This window comes from Chiloscyllium plagiosum, chromosome 13, assembly GCF_004010195.1.
Source record: "Chiloscyllium plagiosum isolate BGI_BamShark_2017 chromosome 13, ASM401019v2, whole genome shotgun sequence".
Classification (NCBI taxonomy): domain Eukaryota; kingdom Metazoa; phylum Chordata; class Chondrichthyes; order Orectolobiformes; family Hemiscylliidae; genus Chiloscyllium; species Chiloscyllium plagiosum.
Genome location: NC_057722.1, coordinates 62,064,409 through 62,086,286, shown reverse-complemented (window position 1 = coordinate 62,086,286; position 21,878 = coordinate 62,064,409). Strand labels below are relative to the sequence as shown.

General features: G+C 45.3%; 1 protein-coding gene across 1 annotated transcript in view; it reads right to left on the bottom strand.

Moving 5' to 3' along the window:
* Nucleotides 1–4,890: 4,890 nt before the first annotated feature.
* LOC122556127 (organic solute transporter subunit alpha-like) overlaps nt 4,891–21,878 on the bottom strand; it is a 33,542-nt gene continuing 16,554 nt past the window's right edge. The window contains exons 5-9 of the mRNA XM_043702602.1: nt 21,502–21,660; nt 16,079–16,190; nt 13,535–13,681; nt 8,949–9,054; nt 4,891–5,152 (exon numbers count right to left, since the gene is read on the bottom strand). Coding sequence (XP_043558537.1) covers nt 4,989–5,152; nt 8,949–9,054; nt 13,535–13,681; nt 16,079–16,190; nt 21,502–21,660 — 688 coding nt within the window. The 3' untranslated portion in view covers nt 4,891–4,988. The remainder of the gene's footprint in view (nt 5,153–8,948; nt 9,055–13,534; nt 13,682–16,078; nt 16,191–21,501; nt 21,661–21,878) is intronic.

The following is a 21,878-nucleotide window of genomic DNA, read 5'->3' as shown; positions in this document are numbered from 1 at the left end:
GTGGGATCAATATCGAGAACACCAAGACTACTCTTGATTGTATACTATGCCTCCAAGACTTCTCCTCACTGTCAACGCCTTTACCTCTGGCATCACCCAAGGATTTGTCTTAACCACCTCCTATTTCTTGTCTACAGGCTGCCCTTAGCTCCTGTGAAGCACATTGTTTTTGAATGTTTTCAAAATGTCCCAATGTGTCAACTGCCACATATCTGTTGATGACGCCCAGCTCTACCTCCACTCATCTTGACCCCTCCATAGTCTCTGCATTGTTGGACTATTTGTCCCACATCCTCCAAATAAATATTAACAAGACTAAAGCTGTTGTCTTTACTTCCTGAATGATCTCTGCTCCCTAGCTAATGACTCTTTCCCCCCCCCCCCCGCCATGCATGTTGCTGAGGACTGAATCAGGCTATTTATGACCTTGCTGTCTTATCTGACCCTGACATGTGCTTCAATAATGCATCCTCATAGTTCCACCTCTAACATTATATGACTGACCCTACCTCATCTCATCCACTGCTGAAATCCTCATTCATACCTTTGTTTGCTCCACACCTGACTTCTTCAGTGCCATCTTGGCCAGCCTCCCTGTCTACTCACTGTAAATTTAAGATGGTCGTCAATTCTACTGCTTGTATCGTAACTCATGTTAAGTTCTGCTCCCCCCACTCTGCCCTCGTTGACCTTCGTTGGCACCCAGTGTTCCCATCCTTGTTTTTGAACCTTTCCATAGGTCTGTAAACTCCTCCAGCCCTATAACCCTCCGAGATCACTACTACATGTAATTCTTGCTTTTAGAGCATCACAAACTGCAATTGCTTCGAAATTGGTGGCTGTGCTTTTAACTGCTTGGCCTGAACCCTGGAATTCCCTTCCTAAACCCTCTCCAACTCCATATCCCTTTTTCAAATGCCCCTTATGATCTACCTCTTTGGTTGGCTTTTTGGAATCTGGCCTCATATTTCTTACTCCCTGTCAAATGTCTGGTGAAAATGGCCTATGGGGCAGGACATAACCAGGCAAGGTTACAACAGGAGTCTTGCATATTAGCTGGGAAGTAGGTATCTTTAGGTATGATCACATCAGACTGTAACTTGGTTCGTCTGTGGGATTGCTATCCTGATTTTCACAGATTTAACAAGGAGGACTCAGGTTGTGCAGTTGGATGGCACGCTGTCTGTCCTGTTGTTGTAGCTTTGCTTTTTGTAGCTCTCTCGATAGCCAAATGATTTGCTCGGCCATTTCAGAGTTAGCCACATTGCTGTGGGTCTAGAGTTCAATGTAGGCACGAACAGGTAAGGATGACAGAAAACAACAAATGCTGCAGATCACAGCAGATTAGACAGCATCCATGGAGAGAGAGCAAACTGACGTTTCAACTTGCGATGATTTTTCATTAGTATGATGGATTTCCCACCCTAAAGGACATGAGCGAGCCAGATAGGTTTCTAATGACAATCCGGTAATATTTGATAGCTTATTTTTCCAGAGTTATTTTAACTCTGCAGCTGTCGTGATGAAATTTGAATTCATGCTACTATCATTACGCCAGGCTTCTGGATCACTGACACAATGACATAACCACTGTGTGTAGTAGCCCTCATTGCAGAACAGGACAACTTCAGTTGTAAAGATGTTTGTTGTCCTGTGCGCTGGGCTGTGTCTGTATCATTTTTCAGGTTTGTTGAAGTTACGCTGACTTTATTTAAAATAAGATCCTAAGGCTTTTTGACAGCACCAGCACTATAAATGAGATAAATTCCACGTGCTATCTGACTGTTATTCCATTGCATGTTGTACTCTAACAGCAATGGATTGGGCTGCACTGAAATCTGCATTTCTCTATGTCGTCTCTGTCTTATTATTTTCAAAACATTTTTCAAAACCTATGAGTCTTTGTGTAGGGCCCTTCATGATTATGGGATATCCGAAAACACTTGGCATGCTGATCAAGTGGTTTAGGGAGTTCAGTCACTGTGTTGTAATGTCAGGAAACGTGAGAGCATTGCCAAACTCCAGGCTCTCTGCAGTTTCTGCTGTCTCGATGCTGCCTCAATGCTGAGGCCGGAGTTGCACTGAAATAATCTTGTTGCAGTTTGTCAAAGGGCCAGAAGGATACTCGTCTGTGATTGAGTTGGGGGGGTGCTCCCTTTGATGGGAAGTGGGCTTGCTGGCTGCGAGAGCCCTCAAGTTGGGAACGATGACCATTGCTTATTGAGTAAGTACCGCACCCACATCCTCCCTGCTCACTGGGAGTCCCCAGGCACGACACTGCAGATCTGGCTACAATGGCTACAAAACTTTAGCTTCCCCACCTACAGCACGCTCACGACAAGCTGGTTATTAGCTGTGTCAGATTGACCCTGACCCTCAAATGTCACATCCGTAAGACGATAAGATGTTAGGACCAGAAGAAGACCATTCAGCCCATTGGGTCTGCTCTGCCATTCAGTGTTATCATGGCCGATTTATGGGGGTGGATTTAATGTGTGGGGGGTGTTGGGGAGGGTGGGGTGTGTGACTTGCTATTTCAGTCAAATCAGGAGTAGCCAAACTCTACAAGCTTTTCCCTGACTGTTGGATGGCAGATGGAGTGCAGAAGTATTTCTGTCTTGGTGTTGTATTTTTAAAAGTCTGTATGTTATTTATGCAATACAATGTTCCTGTGGGCAATCCTTGTGAATCATTTAAATTTATACATGAAAAAAAATGATAAGATTTAATCTTAGACATTTTGTTAAACTTGGGTGGTTGAGGGCACAGGGAGGTTAAATTAACCATAGTTGAAATGCAAGGTGCTATAAGATCGGCTTTGAGCTGAGATTTTTAATAGAGATGCATGTTGTTGATAAATGGATTTTGTGCTGATCTTTTAATCAACTTATAGCTGTTAAACAGTGGAAATTGTCTGATTAAACAGCATTAAACTGAAACTCTGTCTGGTGTCCCTTTTTACCCCTCTCTTGATGAATTGTTATCTTCCAGCAGAAAAGTTTTTCTGCCCTTCCTACTTGGAACGTGGAACTCACTCAAGTTGCAAGTCCCTCAGGCACTGCATTGGCAATGCTCCAAAGTGTGAACCTACCCCACACCACCACAGACTGTTTGATCACCATGGGAATGATGGAAGGATTCCAGTCCTGTTCTCCTCCTCTACCTAAGAAACCGTGACAGCAGCAGTTAATGATGATGCGGCCAATCTGGAGTGGGAACCTAAGCTAGATTTTCACTTCATCCACTCCCCCTAAAATCCCCAGGAACTGAGACTTGATCCACCACTGTCTTGAACATTCTCAAAGACTCGGCATCTGCTACCTTTTCCGCAAGAGGCTTCCAAAGCATCTTTAAAGCTTGAGTGAGAACCTAGATCTAGGAGTCACTGTTTACAAATAAAGGGTTACCTATTTAAGACAGAGTCAAAGTGTGGCACTGGAAAAGCACTGGGGCAGGGCGGGGTGAGAGTTGAGCAATTCTCAAATCTGTCTATCGCATTCTATCTCTGTCTATTCTCATCCCATTCCTGATGAAGGGGCTTATCTCCAAAGCATCAACTCTCCTCGGATGCTGCCAGACCTGCTGTGCTTTTCCAGTGCCACACTCTTCGATCCTTTATTTGTCAGCAGTGACTCCTAGATCTCGATTCTCACTCCAGCTTTGAAGTGCAGATGAATGAAATGTGGTTTCATGAAACTCAGGATGTGGAGCAGTAGCAAAAGGATGTCTGCTGTTTCCATCCTGTTTAGAAAGTCTCAAAACAAGCGAGTGTCATCTCAGGATAAGGGTTCAGCCACTTAGGACTGAGATGAGAAGTGTCTCCACTCTGTGTGTTGGGAATTGTCTGTCCCAGAGGTCAGTCAGGAGCCCTAATGCTGACTCGAAGGACTGTAAGGCTGCCTCCTCCATTTTCTTATCATAGCAAGCACCTCCTGTTCCTCTAATTGCTAGCCTGGGCTCAACAACCGTAGTCAAGAGGTCCAGAAAGATTGTGGTGATGTTGGCATCAAATGTTGGTACTTGAGCCAAAAAATAGAATAAGGGGGACAAGGAAGAACTGTCACGTCTACAGCATGGAATAGTGTATCTTTATCTTGATAACCAATCACCTGACCTTTGATTACACATTCCCATATCCTGTGATTTTGAAAAAAATTTGCATCTTTCACCTAAAGATCATAAGGTTTAGGATGAGAGTGGGCTATTTGGCCCATTGAGGCTGATCTGATATTCCTCAACTCCACGTTTCTGTCCTTTTCCCCATAATTCTTGATTTCCTTACAATTAAAATTGCACCAACTGGTAAGGCATTTATACTACATTGGTCATATCTTTATCTTTCTAATGAAATAATTCTAACAGGAAATTGCTTTTACGTTGGTCAACCATTCTGCCCCAGGGGAATCATGAGGGTTGAATTGGGGTTTCAAAGGTTCAAGCCAACCAGGTTCATGGAATGCATTGCCTGAAAGTGGCATATTCAGTGGTCACTTTAAATAGGGAATTAGACAAATACTTAAGGTGGGAGTGGAAAGGAAAATGCTGGAACTGAGGTAAGAGCAGGAGGGAGATCATTGTGAGCTCCAATGAATTGAATTCCTCTTGCACAGAGCTGTTACAGGTACAGTGGGCCTAATGGTCTCCTGCTGTATTGTAAGGATGGTTCAGGGGTTATGCTGACCCACAGGCTGAGGAGCAAAAAGAGAAGAGAATCATTTCTAGGGTGGGACCTCCGACAGATCAGCACTCTCTCAGTGGGCAGTATCAGCCCAGACAATGTGCCCAAATATCAGGAGTGGGGTTTGGGCCCGTACAAAGTTCTGACTCAAGTCTCTGTGTTGGAGGAGGGGGAAAGGGGTAAAACCTAAAAGGCAGTTCAGTGTAACATTGTACTTTTAAACTGTTTGTTTTGTTCAGTTCAGTATTATCGATGCCCCCTGGTTAGGTTGCTGTTTTGCAGAAGACATTGTATATCCTTCAGTGGTGACCTAGTTTGTCAGAATGTTCTGTTGGCATTTCCTTTCCTCTTTGCCTTGAGATTCAACCGTGTCGAGTGCTCTGTATCCCGGCCGATCATCTTGCTTCCTGTATGATACTCGTGTGAACATTCCTACCAAGAACATCTCTATGATTAGGAGCTGGTTATTCATGACTGTGAAGGAAGAGAAAGTTCTGGAGTTAATATTTCTTGCAAAGTGGCAAAATGGCTTGGTGTTTAAGATGTTTAGGAACAGGATGTAGCCATTCAGCCCCTCAACAATGGCTCATCAATATCTCAACTCCACCACCTCCCATTTACTCAAAACCCATAATCCACTTACCCAACAAGATCAAGAGATGCAATTCCCCACCTGAGGATAAAACCTTTCTGTCCAGATGGTGGTGTATTGGTAATTTCAGAGGCCCTGGGTCATGCTCTGCAGGGAAGGGGTTCAAATCTCACAGCAGATTTGGAAAGGGTTCAGAAGAGATTTACCAGAATGTTGCCTGGTATGGAGGGAAGGGCTTATGAGGAAAGGCTGAGGGACTTGTGGCTGTTTTCATTGCAGAGAACAAGGTTGAGAGGTGGCTTAATTGAGACCTACAAAATAATCAGAGGGTTAGATAGGTTGGACAGTGAGAGCCTTTTTCCACATTGGTGATGGCTCGCATGAGGGGACACAGCTTGAAATTGAGGGATGATAGATGTAGGACAGATATCAGAGGTAGGTTCTTTAGTCAGTAGTAGGGGCATGGAATGCACTTCCTGCAATGGTAGTAGACTCATCAACTTTAAGAGCATTTAAATGGTCATTGGATAGTCATGAATGAAAATGGAATTGTGTAGGTTAGATGGGCTTCAGACTGGTTTCACAGGTCAATGCAACATTGAGGGCCGGATTTGGATCTAGGTCTGGATTTGGAAGCTACGTTCCAAAATGGTGAGTATGAAATGATCATTGATTGTTGTCAAAGACCCATTTGGTCACTTGAGTCCAATGACTTCTTTGGGAGAAGAGTAAATGAACTCAATGTTAAACTCTGTGTATCTCTCCACAGATGCTACCACACTTTGTTTCATTTCAGGTCTCCAGCATCCATGATCCTTTGCTTTCATCTGGTTTGCTGATTTTTTTTTTGTGTGGAGGGAAATCGCTATCCACACCTGGTCTGGCCCACGTGTGAACTGAGATCCACAGCAATGTGGTTGCCTCTTACCTGCCCTTTGAAATGGCCCGAGCAAGCCTCTCAATTAGGGATAGACAATGAATTCTGGCTTTGCTGACAATGCCCACATCTATGAAAGAGTGAAGGGAAAAAGCAAAGGAGCTCTTTTAATCATCACTTAAAGAGCTTAATGGAGCAACCTTATTCCTGAACTCCTAGATTAACCCTTTTAGTACTGGTAGATGTTTGGTAATTCTCTGCTGCATCTCCTGCAAGGCCATTATTTCCTTCCTGAGGTGTGGAGCCACAGAACTGAACCCAAACTCCAGATGGGGTCTAATCAGAACACGGGGACAGCTGTATTTACGCCCCTTTGAGATAAAAGCTCATATTTCATTCTACTTTTTAATTCAATAGGATTGATGACATCTATAATCCTCTGCAAGAAGTGATTGGGTTTCCACACACATTAAAGTCGCAGGAATGTGTTTGACCTGGAGATGGTCTGCTGTCCTGCTTTACTGCAATCGTTATGTTCCTGAGAGACATTGTTAATTGTGGGGAGTGAAATTTATTCCAAACAGTCCCAGTCAGTGTAGGAAGGTGCAAAGTAAATATCTTACACTGTCACTCTCTGATCTTATTACAGCTGCAGCATCTCCCTCATTCCACCTATTCCCGTGAGTAAAATAGTTGAAGAGTTTGCTAGGGTTCATGGACTGAAACTATCTCCTCTGGTCAGAGAATCAAGAAGCTTAAAGAACTGGGCCACGGGGGAGTGATGGTTTAAAAAAAAACATTTGCTCCTATAAAGGGTATTGGGAGTCAGGAACTGTCTCACTTTCTCTCTTTTCCCCAAAAACCTGCAGTTTGGGGGTCAGTTAAAAATTTCTCAACCATTTTTTTGCTGGTTGAAGGTGTTAATGGGGGTAAATGTATTGAAGGTGTAGATCAGTAATGATCTAAGGGAATGGCTCCTTCGGGTTTCTAACTCACTCATTGTACGGCATTGAAGTCAGCTGCCTATTGAGACTCGGTATAATGGACTGTTTAACATACTGGATAGTAGGGAGCAGAATGCCCTCTAGGTTTGTGCCCTGCTCTTTGCTTGAATAACTTTGGTTTCAATTTAGTAGTGATACAATTGGCCTCATAACCCCAGGTTTGGAGGTTTGTGAGAAGCTGAGGGTGGGATGGAGGGATGCAGAGAGAATATTGTGGGAGTGGAGTGTCAGCACAAAGTGGGTTGGAGTCAGCACTTTGGCTCCTGTCCATATTCAGAAGCATGTACAATGGGTGGGTGTTTTCCTGTGGGAATGGTCAAAGGGGCACGAATGTTCCTTCTCTAGTGGTCAGGGATACTTACAGCACTGAAAGAAGCCATTCAGCCCATCATGCATGTGCTAGTCAACAAAGATCTGACTGCACAATCCCAATTTCTACCTGTTAACCCATTGCCCTGGAGACTATGACATTGCAATAGTTCTAGCTCAACCAGTTTCAGACAGTGATTCCAGACTCTCAAAACCCTCTGAGTGAAATATATTCTCCTCACCACTCCTTTTAGCCTTAAGCCTATTGGTTATTGAGCTCTCTACTAGTGGGGAGATGTAGAGACCATTACGGAGGGAAGTTGAGGTTCTGTCATGGCAGTGAGAGACTGGATTTGCAAACAGGCACAGACTGGGTAAGTACAGCTTCTTTCTTTCCTGAAAGGACATTAGTTAATCATTTTGTGTTTTTACTACAATCCGACTGCATCAGCATCCCTTTTAATGAGACCAGCATCTTACGTCCTTTGTTTCTTAAATTCAAATTCTCAAGCCAATACTGGAGGATTTTGACTCATTATTATTGATCCAGTAACTTAACCCCCAACTACTGAAGTTATTGATGCTCGAGTGGGGAGGTTGTGAATAGAAGCATGGTCATACAGCATGGTCAGAGAGAGACTTTGGTCCAACTCATCCATGCCAACTGAATTTTGTAAACTTATCCCATTTGCCTGCATTTGGCCCATATCCTTCTAAACCTTTCCTATTCCTTAACCTGTCCAAATCTCTCTCAACTGTTGTACCTGCATCTACCACTTCCTCTGGCAGTTTAGTCCTTATATGAACCAATCTCTGCGTGAAAAAGTTGCCCTTCAGGTCCTTTTTAAATCTTTCCCCTCTCACCTTAAACCTTTATCCTCTCATTTTGGACTCCCCCCAAAAAGACCTCGGTTGTTCAACTTATCTATGCCCCTCCTTATTTATAAACCCCAATAATGTCACCCCTAGGAGTCTGACGCTCCAGGAGAGAAAAGTCCCAGCCTATTCAGCCTCTCCTTGAACAAGATTGACAGCAAGCTGGCTGAGACATTAGGCCAGGTGACCAAAAGCATAGGTTTTGGGGTATGCTTGTAAAGGAGGAGAGAGGTGGAGAGGTTTGGGAGAGACTATTGGATCTTCGGACCCAGATAGCTGAAACCACAGTTGCCCAAAGGTGTAATGATGAAAATCAGGGATGTAGAAGAGGTGGGAATTGCACACAGTTAAAGTTGGGTGAGGCCACGGAGAGATTTGAGAGGCAGGAGAAATTTTAGATCAATGCATTTGTGGTTGTAGCTCAGTGAACACATGGTATCACATGAGACTGGGAGTTAATAAGCCACCCACTGTGTTCCCAATCTGCTGTAGTTCACGGCAGCTGGAAGGTGAGGTTTTGGGTCCTCAATCCTGCCAGCATCCTCCCCACCCCCCCCACCCAAAGCCCTGGCTGAGTCCCACCATGCTCTATTCCAGATTGGAGTTACATACGTTGTGCTCTGGTCTTTGAGGAGTAGGGGGGTGAACAGCTGACGTGTCCAGCTCCTGACAATATGTCGAGGATAGAATTCTGCAGCGAGGACAGGATCAAAATCACCTGTGGAAGGTGAGAAAGGGAAAGTGTGTGAGGAAGTTTGCGAGACACCATTTTCCTGTCCTGTTAATAGGAAGAAACAGATGAATTCTGGATTAGGGCTAACATTTGGAGCTAGACTCTGGGAAAAGCTATCCTGAACCTCTTCGAATTGTGACTTTAACGTCCAGTTGAGAATGCACATTGTTATTCAATCCGAAAATGTGGCACTCTCTGAAAGTGCAGCACTGTCTCTGAGCTGCAGCTGGAAGTATGGGCTCACGTCTCCAGGATGGAGGCTTAAACCCACAGGTTCCAGATGCACTGGCAGCAGCGCCACCCGCTTAGAATTTGACCATCCTTATCCTCACCATTCCATGGTCATTCCCAGGGTCCTGGTGGTATTGTCTCTCCCTCTGGGACACAATGCCCAGATTCAAATCTTATCTGTTCAGGAGGTGTGTTGTAACATCTCTGAACAGGTAGAGTATAAAATAACTATGTCAAGAGTGTGGTGCTGGAAAAGCACAGCAGGTCAGGCAGCATCTGAGGAGCAGGATTCTCCTCACGCCCGAAACGTTGGTTCTCCTGCTCCTCAGATGCCGCCTGACCTGCTGTGCTTTTCCAGCACCACACTCTCGCCTCTGATCTCCGGCATCTGCAGTCCTCCTATAAAATAACCATGGGTCAACGCCAGTGTTTATACTGCACCCGCATCTCTTCCCACACCTCTTCATCTCACCCAGTCATTGTGACCTCACTGATCCTTCCTGATGCTCTTCTGTCCTTGCAGCTCCTCAGTGTTGGGCCGAAGGGCCTGATTCCACACTGTAGGGAATCTAATCTAATCTAATCCTGCTCCGATGCTGTCAGCCTGCAATCGTGCAGTTCCTGTTGGCTGGTTTTCAGACAATCCTGCTGACTGAAAGACTTTAACTGCTCCGTTTCTTATCCATTTACTTTGGTTGCGTTTTCTGATGGCGATGCAGCAGGCCGTACACAGCGTTTATTAGAGAGACAAGGCGAAAACATGAACTGGATTCTCCTCAAAACGATTCCATTCCCCGTTCCCCAACCCCCCCATGTGTTTTGAAAGGAGGCTGTGAGATGCAGTGGGTAGTGTCCCTGCCTCAGAGTCAGAACCCTATCTGTATTCAGCTCCCATTCCAGATTCCAGTTTTGATCTCCTTGCTTGAGGAATTATATTTTGGCACTGGAGGGGGTGCAGAGAAGATTGGCTGGGTTGATTCCAGGGCGTTTGGGTTCTGAGGAGAGATTGAGTAGAGTGGGACTATACTCATAGAATGAGGGAAGGATCTGATAAAGAACAGAAAATTATGAAGGGAATGAATAAGATAGAAGCAGGGTGGTTGTCTCTACTGACAGGTGAAACTAGAACGAGGGAGAATAGTCTCAAAATAAGGGGGAGCAGATTTAGGTCTGAGTTGAGGAGCAACTTCTTCATCCAAAGGGTTGTGAATCTGTGGAATTCCCTGCTCAGTGAAGCAGTTGAGGCTACCCCCGTTAAATGCTTTTCAGGCAAAGATGGAGAGATTTTTGAACAGTAAAGGAATTAAGGTTTATGGTGAGAGGGCTGAGTCGACAAAAAGGTCAGCCATGATCTTATTGAGTGGCGGAACAGGCTCGATGGGCCAAATGGTCTACTCCTGCTCCTAGTTCCCATCTTCTTATGACTTCACAACAGGGAAGGTGCATTCATAGCACAGCCAAACAGGCTGGGGTTCAACATGTCAAACCTAATGCACACGAATGGTTGGTTGTACCTGTGACAGAAAAGACATTGGAGCCTCTACTGTCTATAGCTCCAGACAACAATAACAACAACATGTGAAAGCGCATTTTGTGACACCAACCTTGGCTACCTAATACATCACCTACTTTTCAATTCACTCCCTCTGGAAAGAAACTCCAGATTTTGCCTTATATTTACTGTCTCTCGTATTAAGGATTTAGCATACTGAACCCCGAATCCTGCTATTTCTCTCTAACCCATATTGTTGCTAAATTTTGGAACAGTTTGTGAGCTTATTCTTTGAGAAAAGTGTACCACCTGACACTTCTCTAGCCAGAGGCTTAGGTCCTTTTCATGTCCACTCTGTATATTGTTTGATGTTCTCCGATACAACTCATGTTCACCCGATTCTGGATGAACCACACCTTTCATTTTGTCATTGGCAAACTTTGAAATCCAAATTTTTCATGTAAGTGGTAAATTATAATATTGCCAGTTCTGATCCCTGAGTAGCATCACTTGCTACCTTTTGCCACCCAAGTAACCATCTTTAACCTTGACTCTCTCTTTCATGTCTAATAAGCAACTTGCTATCCTTATTCATTTGACTCCACATATTCTAACTTTAGGGTCTATAATGTGACCCCATCAAAGGCTTTCTGAAAATCTAAATATATTTTATCTGCAGCATCACTTCATTTGTGGCGATCGTTTCGTATTTCTGTAGCTGTGTTCCTTGGCTGTTTTTGTGTACCGTTTTATTGGCAAGTCGACCAGTAATGCAGAATCCATGTCCAGAGGTGAGGTGAGAATGGCAGCCCTTGACATCTGACATCAATGCTGCATTCAGCGAGTGTAGTATCAAGGAACCCTCACAAAACTCGAATCAATGGGTACCAGAGGTAAACTCTCCAGTGGTTAGAGTCATATCTGACATATAGGAAGATAGTTGTGGTTATTGGAGATCAGTCATCTCCAATCCAGGAGATCTCTCCAGGGGTTTCTCAGGGGAGTGTCCTAGGCTCAACCATCTTCAGCTGCCTCATCAATGACCTTCCCTCCATCATAAGGTCAGAAGTGGGGATGTTCGCCGATGATTTCACAATGTCCAGCACCATTTGCAGCTCCTCAGATACTGAAGCAGTCCATGTCCAAATGCAACAAGATCTGGACAATATCCTGGTTTAGGCTGACAAGTGGCAAGTAACGTTTGCATCAGACAAATGCCAGACTTATGATCAACACCAATAAGAGGCAATCTAACCACTGCCCCATGGCATTCAACTGTGTTACCATCACTGAATCCTTCACTAGATGTGGGTGTACTGTACCTTTAAGAGAATTAAAAGCTAGTAGAACTACCCAACACAGCACCAAGTGTTTTGAATAAGGTAACAGTGTAACACTTGGTCGAAAGCTAGGTTAGCTGGTTGCCCGGAAATGACAAAACAGATCCAAGTTAGGCCAATCAACATCAATTATATCCCAAAAAGTATCAAATTCCAATCAAGTTTGAATTTAGTATACTGACAATCTTAAAAGCTAATGACACAATCTGATGTTTTGGGGGTATAAATCCAGGGAAAATTGAACAGTTGGGAGGAGAACTGCCAAACTCACGACATCTGCAGACTGCCCGGAGACTAGCTCTCTCTTTATCGATCTGTGACCTGTGAAGCATAATCCCTAAGAAGAAGAAAAGAAGACACAGGAAGATCCAAAGAGAAGACTTGACAGCTGGCTGGTTTTGAAAACTTGAATCTTTGGTAAATCTTAATCGGGGGATTTTATTGGACGAGTATTGTAGAAGGGAAGGTGAAATATAGGTTAGAGGAAGGCGTTGTAAATAGTTGTTAATTATTGTATATTATACTTTAAGAAGTAGAGTTGTTAATTTGTACGTTAAAATAGTTTTTGGCCTTTCCAATTTTCACAGGTTACTGCATGGGATAAATCTTTTCTATGTTGCTGGTTTAAATTAAGCAGGAGGGTTTACCCCATGTTGTAACACTATCAACATCCTGGAGTTATCATTGACCAGAAACTCAACCGGACTCGCCACACAAATGCAGTAGCTACAAGATCAGGTCAGAGGCTGCGGCAAGTAACACATCTCCTGACTCCTGAAAGCCTGTCCACCATCTACAAGGCCCAAGTCAGGAGTGTAATCGCATACTCCCCGGCTGCCTGGATGGGTGCAGCCCCAACAACACTCAAGAAGCTTGACACCATCCAGGATAAAGAAGCCCGCTTGATTGACACCACATCCATAAGCTTTCACTCCCTCCACCCCTGACGCTCAGTAGTGGCAGTGTATACTATCTACAAGATGCACTGCAGAAATTCACCAAAGATCCTCAGACAGCACCTTCCAAAGCCATGTCCAGGGTGTGGGGTTTGGCAGACGGAACCCAAGCCCGGGTTTAGGCCTAGGTAAGGAGTGAGGGTTCGTTTCTAAAGAGCTGCTCCATTCACTTCTGGAATGTGGACAATTCTGACAAGGCCAGTGTATTTTTAAAATTCATTCAGAGATGTGGGTGTCTCCGGCTGGCCAGTATTTAAAATCCATCCCCAGTTGCCCCTGGAGGAGGTGGTAATGAGCTGCTGCCTTGTCTCTCTTAGGCAGGGAATTCCAGCCACAGTGAAGAAACTGTGAATGATGGAAGTGGGGGGCTTGTGGGTATAGAAGAGGCAGTCTAAGGACCTTTGGTGAATTTCTACATGTAGATCATACAGATAGCTGCTACTCACCTGAAAGAGTGCAAACTTGGCCTTCAGATTCCCATCTGTCATGTACTGTTTCGCCTCTCGGAAGAGGATACTTGTAGGCCAAAGTCCGAGGATTGTGGACACTCCCAGAAACAGGTTGAGCCAGAGAAAGATGCTGGTTGAAGATAACTGAGGCAGTAATGCAACATGGGGAAATAAAAGCAGAAAAAGGGATGAGAGGTGTTCCATGGATGGTTCAAGCCCTGACAGAACCTGAGAATGAAATGTTGCTGTGGTGCACACGGGAGCAGAGGTCTGCTGGGAAACTCCTGATCTCTGAAATACTCAATACAGCTGTGGGATAACACAGAGATTTTCCTGTATCTTCACACACCTCATCTACCGTGTCCATTGCTCTCGATGTGTCTCCTCTACATTGGGGAGACAGGGCGCCAACCTGCAGAGCATTTCAGGGAACATCTCCGGGACACACACACTAAAGAACCCCACCGTCCTATGACTGAACACTTTAACTCCCTCCTCTCACTCCGCCAAGGACTTGCAAGTCCTGGGTCTCCTCCACCACCAAATCCTAACCACCCAATGCCTGGAGGAAGAATGCCTCCTCTTCCGCCTTGGGATCCTCCAACCACATGGGATCAATGTGGGGATCAATGTGGATTTCACCAGTTTCCTCATCTTCCCTGCCCCACCTCATCCCAGATCCAACCCTTCAAATCAGCATTGCCCTCTTGAACTGTCCTACCGGTCCATCTTCCTTCCCACTTATCTGCTCCACCCTCCTCTCTGACCTATCACCAAACATCCCACGTCCATCCACCTATCACATTCCCAGCTACCTTCCCCCCAGCCCTCCCCCTCCCATTTATCTCTCAGCCCCCTTGGCCCACAAGCCTCATTCTTGATGAAGGACTTATGCCTGAAACGTCGACTCTCCAGCTCCTCGATTGCTGCCTGACCGGCTGTGCTTTTCCAACATTTTGACACTGGGGGACAACACAGACAATATTGTTTTCCTGAGTCATTATGGTGCAGAGGGAGGTCATTTGGCCCATCAATTTCATGCTGATTCCCTGTGGGACAATCCAGTCAGTCCCGTTCCTCTGCTCCAGCTGCACTTTGGCGGGAAGGATATTATTTAAATGGAGAAACACTGCAGAAAGCCACAGTGCAAAACAATTTGGCCTGATAATCTCCTTGTTTACCCACCCATTTCATCTCTCTCTCTCTCTCTCTCTCTCTGTCTGGGCTCTGTCTCCACCTATCTAATGCAGGATTGCTTCTGCCTCCTTAAATAGCCGATATAAAGGCTAGCATCCCACTAACTTGCTCCATTATTTTAAGGGCTTTTGCCCGAAACGTCGATTTTCCTGCTCCTCGGATGCTGCCTGACCTGCTGTGCGTTTCCAGCACCTCTCTAATCTAGACTCTGGTTTCAGCATCTGCAGTCATTGTTTTTGCCATTATTTTCTGTACCCGTTTACAATATTTTAAAGATCTATGCACCTGAACTCCCAAATCTCTTTGGCCATCCACTGCAATTAACTTCTGGAAAGTATCTTGACCTCTCCTTTTTTGGTCTTTTGCTTACATTGAACTCCATCTGCCACCGTTTCTCACATCCAGTTAAGCCTATCAATATCTCTTTGTAATTTTAACTATCATCTACACGTCTACAGTGCCACCTAACTTAGTGTCATCAGCAATAGATATAGGGTCAGCTAGCATCAGATAATAGGAAGGTCGCTGGAATATCAGACATTATTTCAAAGGGAATGGGCCATGGAAATAAGGAGTGAGAAGAAACTCAGCAGGTCTGGCAGCAAGGGTGGAAAGGAAACCAGAGTTAATGTGTCCAGTTCAGTTTGGATTGTGGGAGAATTGTATTAGACTGAAAACATGAACTCTGTTTCTCTCTGTCTACAAATGCTGTCTGAGCTGCCGACTCTCTCCAGCATTACTTTGTTTCTATTTCAAATCTTCAGCATCCGTATCATATTTTTAATGATATTATGAATGTTAAAATGACTCTGAGCTGTGAATGGGAATGCCACATGATAACCCTGGTTATTGTGGTATCCTGGGCAGAAAGGCCCTGACTGGGAGCTCCGAGAGAGAGAGGATGTACCTATCGTCTCCTCCCAGAACTGACTCTGACCTTGGATGTGCAGAGGTCATCTGTTCCCATAGCGTTCCCCTGGCTCGTGTGCCGGGGAGAATTGGGGCTGAGACACATGTCCCACCGAACAGAGGCGCTGAGTGGAGCACTATTGAAAGATTTGCATTCTCATAGTGCCTGTCACCACCTCAGGTGAAGTGAATGAAATGAAGTGCTTTTGAGGAGTTGTAACGGAGGAAACACACCAGCCAATTCCCAAAGAACAGCAAGATAGTCATGACCAGTTAAACTGAATTTTGTGGACTGTAAGTATTGATCAGGCCATTGGAGATCCTGCTGTTTTTCGACATTGGTATTTTGGAACATTCAACCAAGAGGGCAGGCGTGAGCTGGGTTGAGCTTCTTACCGGAGAGTCAGACACAATGAGGATTTTAATCTCACTCACATCATCTGGATCATACAGGCCATTCGTCCATAAAACAATTCCCAGGAAATAAATGACAGGTCGAAGAAAAGCCACTTGGAATGATCCCATCACAAAAATCTTGAATTTCTTCCTGAGCAGGTGAAAAGTAAAATTCGGGTTACTTCACAACTTTCAGAAATGGGCGAGGAGTATCTGCTATGGCAAAAGATCCCAAGACATTTCACAGGAGCCTCATTGAACATTATTTGACCCTGAGCCACGTGCAGGCAGTATCACAACATGGGACAAAAGGCTTTGTCAAAGAGGGGAAGGAGCAGCTTAAAGGAGGAGAGGTTTTGGGAGGGATTCCCAGAGTTCAGTCCTGTGGCAGCTGAGGGCATGGCTTCCTACAATGCAGCGATTAACATCAGGCAAGCACAAACAGCTCCAGGCTGTGCCTAGGTACCTGTATTGCTAGGTTCCAAACACTTTCATGGATATAAGATTAGTCTTTAAGATCTGGACATCTTTCTTCCCTTTTGGTCTTCTTTTATTTCCACTGTTGTAATTTTAAAATTTGGGTCGTTTAACCACGATGGCTTTGGGGAATAGTGACTTTGTACACTTCCCCTGAACTCATGTACTTGAGTACATGTGACAAAAAAATCTAACTCTAATTCTAAATAGCGGGTTTGAGACTGATGTAGAAATCTTGGAGGGTTTGATTTGATTTATTGTTGTGACATGTACCTAAGTACAGTGAGAAGTTTTATTTTGTGAACAGTACAAGCAGATCATAGTAAACAAGGACACACAGATCATAGGGTCCTTAGACAGAACGAAGCAGACAAGGTTATATACTGCACAGGAGGTTCACAAAGCAAGATCAACCTTCATAAGATTAACATTATTTGAAATTAGAGGGGTCCATCAGTCTCATAACAGTGGGGAAGAAGCTGTTCTTTCACCTGCTGGTGCGTGTGTTCAAGCTTCTGTAACTTCTGCCTGAGGGAAGAGGTTGGGAGAGAGCATTACCGAAGTGGGAGGGGTCTTTGATGATGTTGGCAGCTTTCCTGCAGCAACAAGAAGTGTAAACAGACTCCATGGATGGGAGGCTGGCTTCTGTGATGGTCTGGGCTGTGCACATCTTATGGTCCTGGGCAAAGCAGTTGCCATACCAGACTCTTAGACCCGGATAGAATGCTTTCTATGGTGTATCTGCAAAAAGTGGTGAGAGTCATAGAGATATACAGCATGGAAAAGACCCTTCAGTCCAACTCGTCCATGCCAACCAGATATCCCAACCTAATCCAGTCCTATTTGACAGCACCCGGTCCCTGAGGAAGAAGCAGGGTTGTTGTGTCTTGACTGGAAGAGATTAGAGAGATATGGGGGAGCAAGGCTTTGAAGTTATTTGAAAATAAGGAAGAGAATTTTAGTGGCGAGCTGTAGCTGTGCTGAGGGCACAACAGTAATGGTGTTATCATGACATAGACACAATAGGAGAGCAGGCACTGATTAATCAATTTATTTAAGCAAGGCATCTGTCATTGTAGGAATATGGTCGCACCCCAGATCCCTTTATTTGAGAAGTCAATTAATATAACATGGTAAAAAAAATTCAGCCTTGAAGTTGCAGTATTGCTGATAGCCACCTGGTGGTGCTGCTGCTCCACATTAGTGCCAGAGCAGGGTTGGCCGTATTTACTCTTCCTCAATACCAGGTAAGATCTAATCATGACTGGAAAATCTAAACTTTAAATAAAAACGAACCTGCATGCAAATAACACGTTATCACCTGTTTAGAACAGCATGATCTTTCGAAGGCCATCCACCCCTCCCCCGGTCCTATAATATAATCAGGGATACATGCTGAACTTTGTGTTAGCTCCATCTCCCTATCCTGGTTTCATAATCCCAACACCCTTCGCCAACAAAAATCTATCCATCCCTGATTTTGAAAATTCAAGTTTTTTTTCTGGGGGAGGGAGTGTCACATGCTAAGAACGCAAATGTTAGCGAGATGCTGGAGTATTTGAAAAAGTGGTATCTGTGGAGACTCATTGAAGATAAGGACTGGGACTGTACCCAGAGCGGTAACACACAGATCACAGTCTCTGCACTCGGGTGGAAGTAACAAATGACACTCCTGAGACACAAACAACAATGACCGTTTGAGGCACAGCCACTGGAACCCAGACTCCCAGAGTTCATTGAGGCACAGCCACTGGAACCCAGACTCCCAGAGTTCATTCAGGCACAGCCTGTGGAACCCAGACTCCCAGAGTTCATTGAGGCAGCATCCAGGGGCTATCAGCAACAAAGGCATTGAATGGACAGTGTCAACCCATTGAGGCTCCTCCAACCAGACAGTTTCAGATTCCCACTTTCCTCTGTGTGGGCAAGTGTTTCCCGATATTCCCCCAGAAACTGATGGTAAGGGGGTGGCATACACTGTCACCCTGGGAGACTAAGCATAGTTCCTGTAACATAAAGGCAAATGTTAGCTGATTGAATAAGGAAGAATTCAGTGATCTTTCTCACAGCACCTGGTAGTTATATACACACAACAATCACAGGCATTGTCAGGGTCAGAGCTGAGCAATTCAAATATGAACAGGAGCTCACTTTCATTAGCATACCATGCTGAAGAGGATAAAGCTCAGGAAGATGGAGAATGAGAACCTCATACCATTGGGTGACATGCTGATCATATATCGCTCATCGTCCACGAGACAGAATACAACATGAGTGGTGGTGTGGACGCTTGCACTCCCTTTTGCTTTTCTAGAGAGCCTTCTCCTCTGTTTTCGGGTGCACTTCAGTCCCACGCTCCTGATCTTTGGGTACCCAGTGCGGAGGGGGAAGGGTAGGTCAGAGGATCTCCTTGTGGGTCTGCTCCTGGGCCTGGCCAAACTGGCCATAAACAGGCCCAGGCAGCAGGCCTTGGAAGGGGTCGCTAGGGCCGACTGCCTGCCCCTCTTCCGTGGTTACGTTAGAGCCTGGTTGTCTCTGGAGAAGGAGCACGCAGTATCCACCGAGTTGTTCAGGGAGAGGGTGGCGCCGCAGGGAGTGGAGTGCATCATTTCCCCCTCCAACTCTATTTTGATTTAACCCCTGCCCTCCCCTTCACAGTTTGATCACACAGCGTTGCCCTTTGATGTGAAGGGCACTGCTTGTCACTGGCCACTCGGGTGTTTCTTTTCTTTCTGTTGGTGGAAACTGAATAAAGATTCGTAACTAAAAGGGTGAAATTTGATCTTTGAGTTATTAGAAGCATTGGGACCAATTGGATAATTGGTTCAAGGAGCCAGTCTGGGTGTGGTGGCATGAATGGCCTCATTCTGTGCTAACCCATGTTGCAGTGATTCAATGAGAGGATTTCCTGCCTGGCATTATTGACATCGGACTTTGCAAACTTCACAAAGTACTGCATTAGTGAGGGAAGGGGGAGAGGAGAGTTTAATGTTTCTGGGAAGGAGGTGGTGTCATGGTATGGCAGCACAATGGCTCAGTGGGTAATGCTGCTGCCCCAGTGCCAGGGACCCGGGTTCCATTCCAGTCTCGTGCGACTGTCTGTGTGGAGTTTGGGTGTTGGGTTTCCTCTGGGCACTCCGGTTTCCTCCCGTTAACCAAAGAAAACTTGATTGAGTTTTTTGAAGAAGTAACAAAGAGGATTGATGAGGGCAGAGCAGTAGATGTGATCTATATGGACTTCAGTAAGGCATTTGACAAGGTACCCCATGGGAGACTGATTAGCAAGGTTAGATCTCATGGAATACAGGGAGAACTAGCCATTTGGATACAGAACTGGCTCAAGGACAGAGGGTGGTGGTGGAGGGTTGTTTTTCAGACAGGAGGCCTGTGACCAGTGGAGTGCTACAAGGATCGGTGCTGGGCCCTCTATTTTTTGTCATTTACATAAATGATTTGGATGCGAGCATAAGAGGTACAGTTAGTAAGTTTGCAGATGACACCAAAATTGGAGGTGTAGTGGACAGTGAAGAGATTACAACAGAATCTGGACCAGATGGGCCAATGGGCTGAGAAGTGGCAGATGGAGTTTAATTCAGATAAATGTGAGCTGCTGCATTTTGGGAAAACAAATCTTAGCAGGACTTAGACACTTAATGTTTAGGTCCTAGGGAGTGTTGCTGAACAAAGAGACCTTGGAGTGCAGGTTCATAGCTCCTTGAAATTGGAGTCGCAGGTAGATAGGATAGTGAAGAAGGCATTTGGTATGCTTTCTTTTATTGGTCAGAGTATTGAGTACAGGAGTTGGGAGGTCATGTTGCAGCTGTACAGGACATTGGTTAGGCCACTGTTGGAACATTGCGTGCAATTCTGGTCTCCTTCCTATCGGAAAGATGTTGTGAAACTTGAAAGGGTTCAGAAAAGATTTCCAAGGATTTGAGGAGTTGCGCTATAGGGAGAGGCTGAACAGGCTGAGGCTGTTTTCTGTGGAGCGTCGGAGGCTGAGGGGTGACCTTATAGGGGTTTACAAAATTATGAGGGGCATAATTATAGGGTAAATAGGCAAAGTCTTTTCCCTGGGGTCGGGGAATCCAGAACTAGAGGGCATAGGTTTATAGTGAGAGGGGAAAGATATAAAAGAGACCTAAGGGGCAACTTTTTCACACAGAGGGTGGTACGGATATGGAATGAGCTGCCAGAGGAAGTGGTGGAGGCTGGTACAATTACAACATTTAAGAGGCATTTGGATGGGTATATGAATAGGAAGGGTTGGGAGGGATATGGGCCGGGTGCTGGCAGGTGGGACGAGATTGGGTTGGGATATCTGGTCGGCATGGACAGGTTGGACCGAAGGGTATGTTTCCATGCTGTACATCTCTATGACTCTATGTGCAGGTCAGTTGGATCGGCCATGTCTAAATTACCATTGTGTCCAGTGATGGGCAGGCGAGGTGGGTGACCCTTGGGAAATGCCAGTTAAAGGAATAGGGTGGGAAGGAGTGGGTCTGGGTGGGATGCCGTTTGAAGGTTCGGTGCAGATTTGATGGGCTGAATGGCCTTGATCTGCACTGCAGGAATTCTATGAGTGGTAATGTGACTGGATCAGTAATCCAGAGACTAATGTCCTGGGATTGTGGGTTCACATCACCATCATGGAGCTGGTGCCATTTCAATTCACGGCCTAGTCTCAGCGATGGGCACCATGAGACCACTGCCTGTTGCAAACACCCATCTGATTCACTGGTAGCCTTTATGGAAGGCAATCTCACCTGGTCTGACATGTGACTCCAGACCCACAGTGATGTGAGTGACTCTCAACTGCCCCCTGAAACGGTCAAGGGCAACTTGGAATGTATGACAAAGGCAACCCAGCCAGTGACTCCAAAACCCCCAAAAGGGAGAAATGCCGTGGAAAGGTGCTACAGAAATGCATGTCCTTTGTCTGGTGTGACTGGAAACGTGGTGTGTGAGTATGTGTGACCTCTCACCTGGTCATCTTCATGCGAGGTAGACATGGACAGCAGCAACAACAAGGTCCTGTACTGATTGCTATGGTGACACTGTCTAACCTCTCCAACATGGCTTCCTGGCCCCCATAGGCTTCCACAATGACCAACAGCAGCAGGTAAAAACAAACACCAAAATACCTAGGCAAACAAGATTGACGGGGGAATGCTTGTTCACATTTCACAAATCAAACATCGCGTCAAGCTTGTAATTAACGGGACGATCAATGACAATAGTTTATACCAAGAGTTAGAGTTCACAGTCAAGACATGGACAAAGTTAGGATCCATGTTGGGTATTCAGTTCGGGTGGAGGGCCACAGCTGGTTATGAGGGATTTGAGTTGGTTAATTACAGTC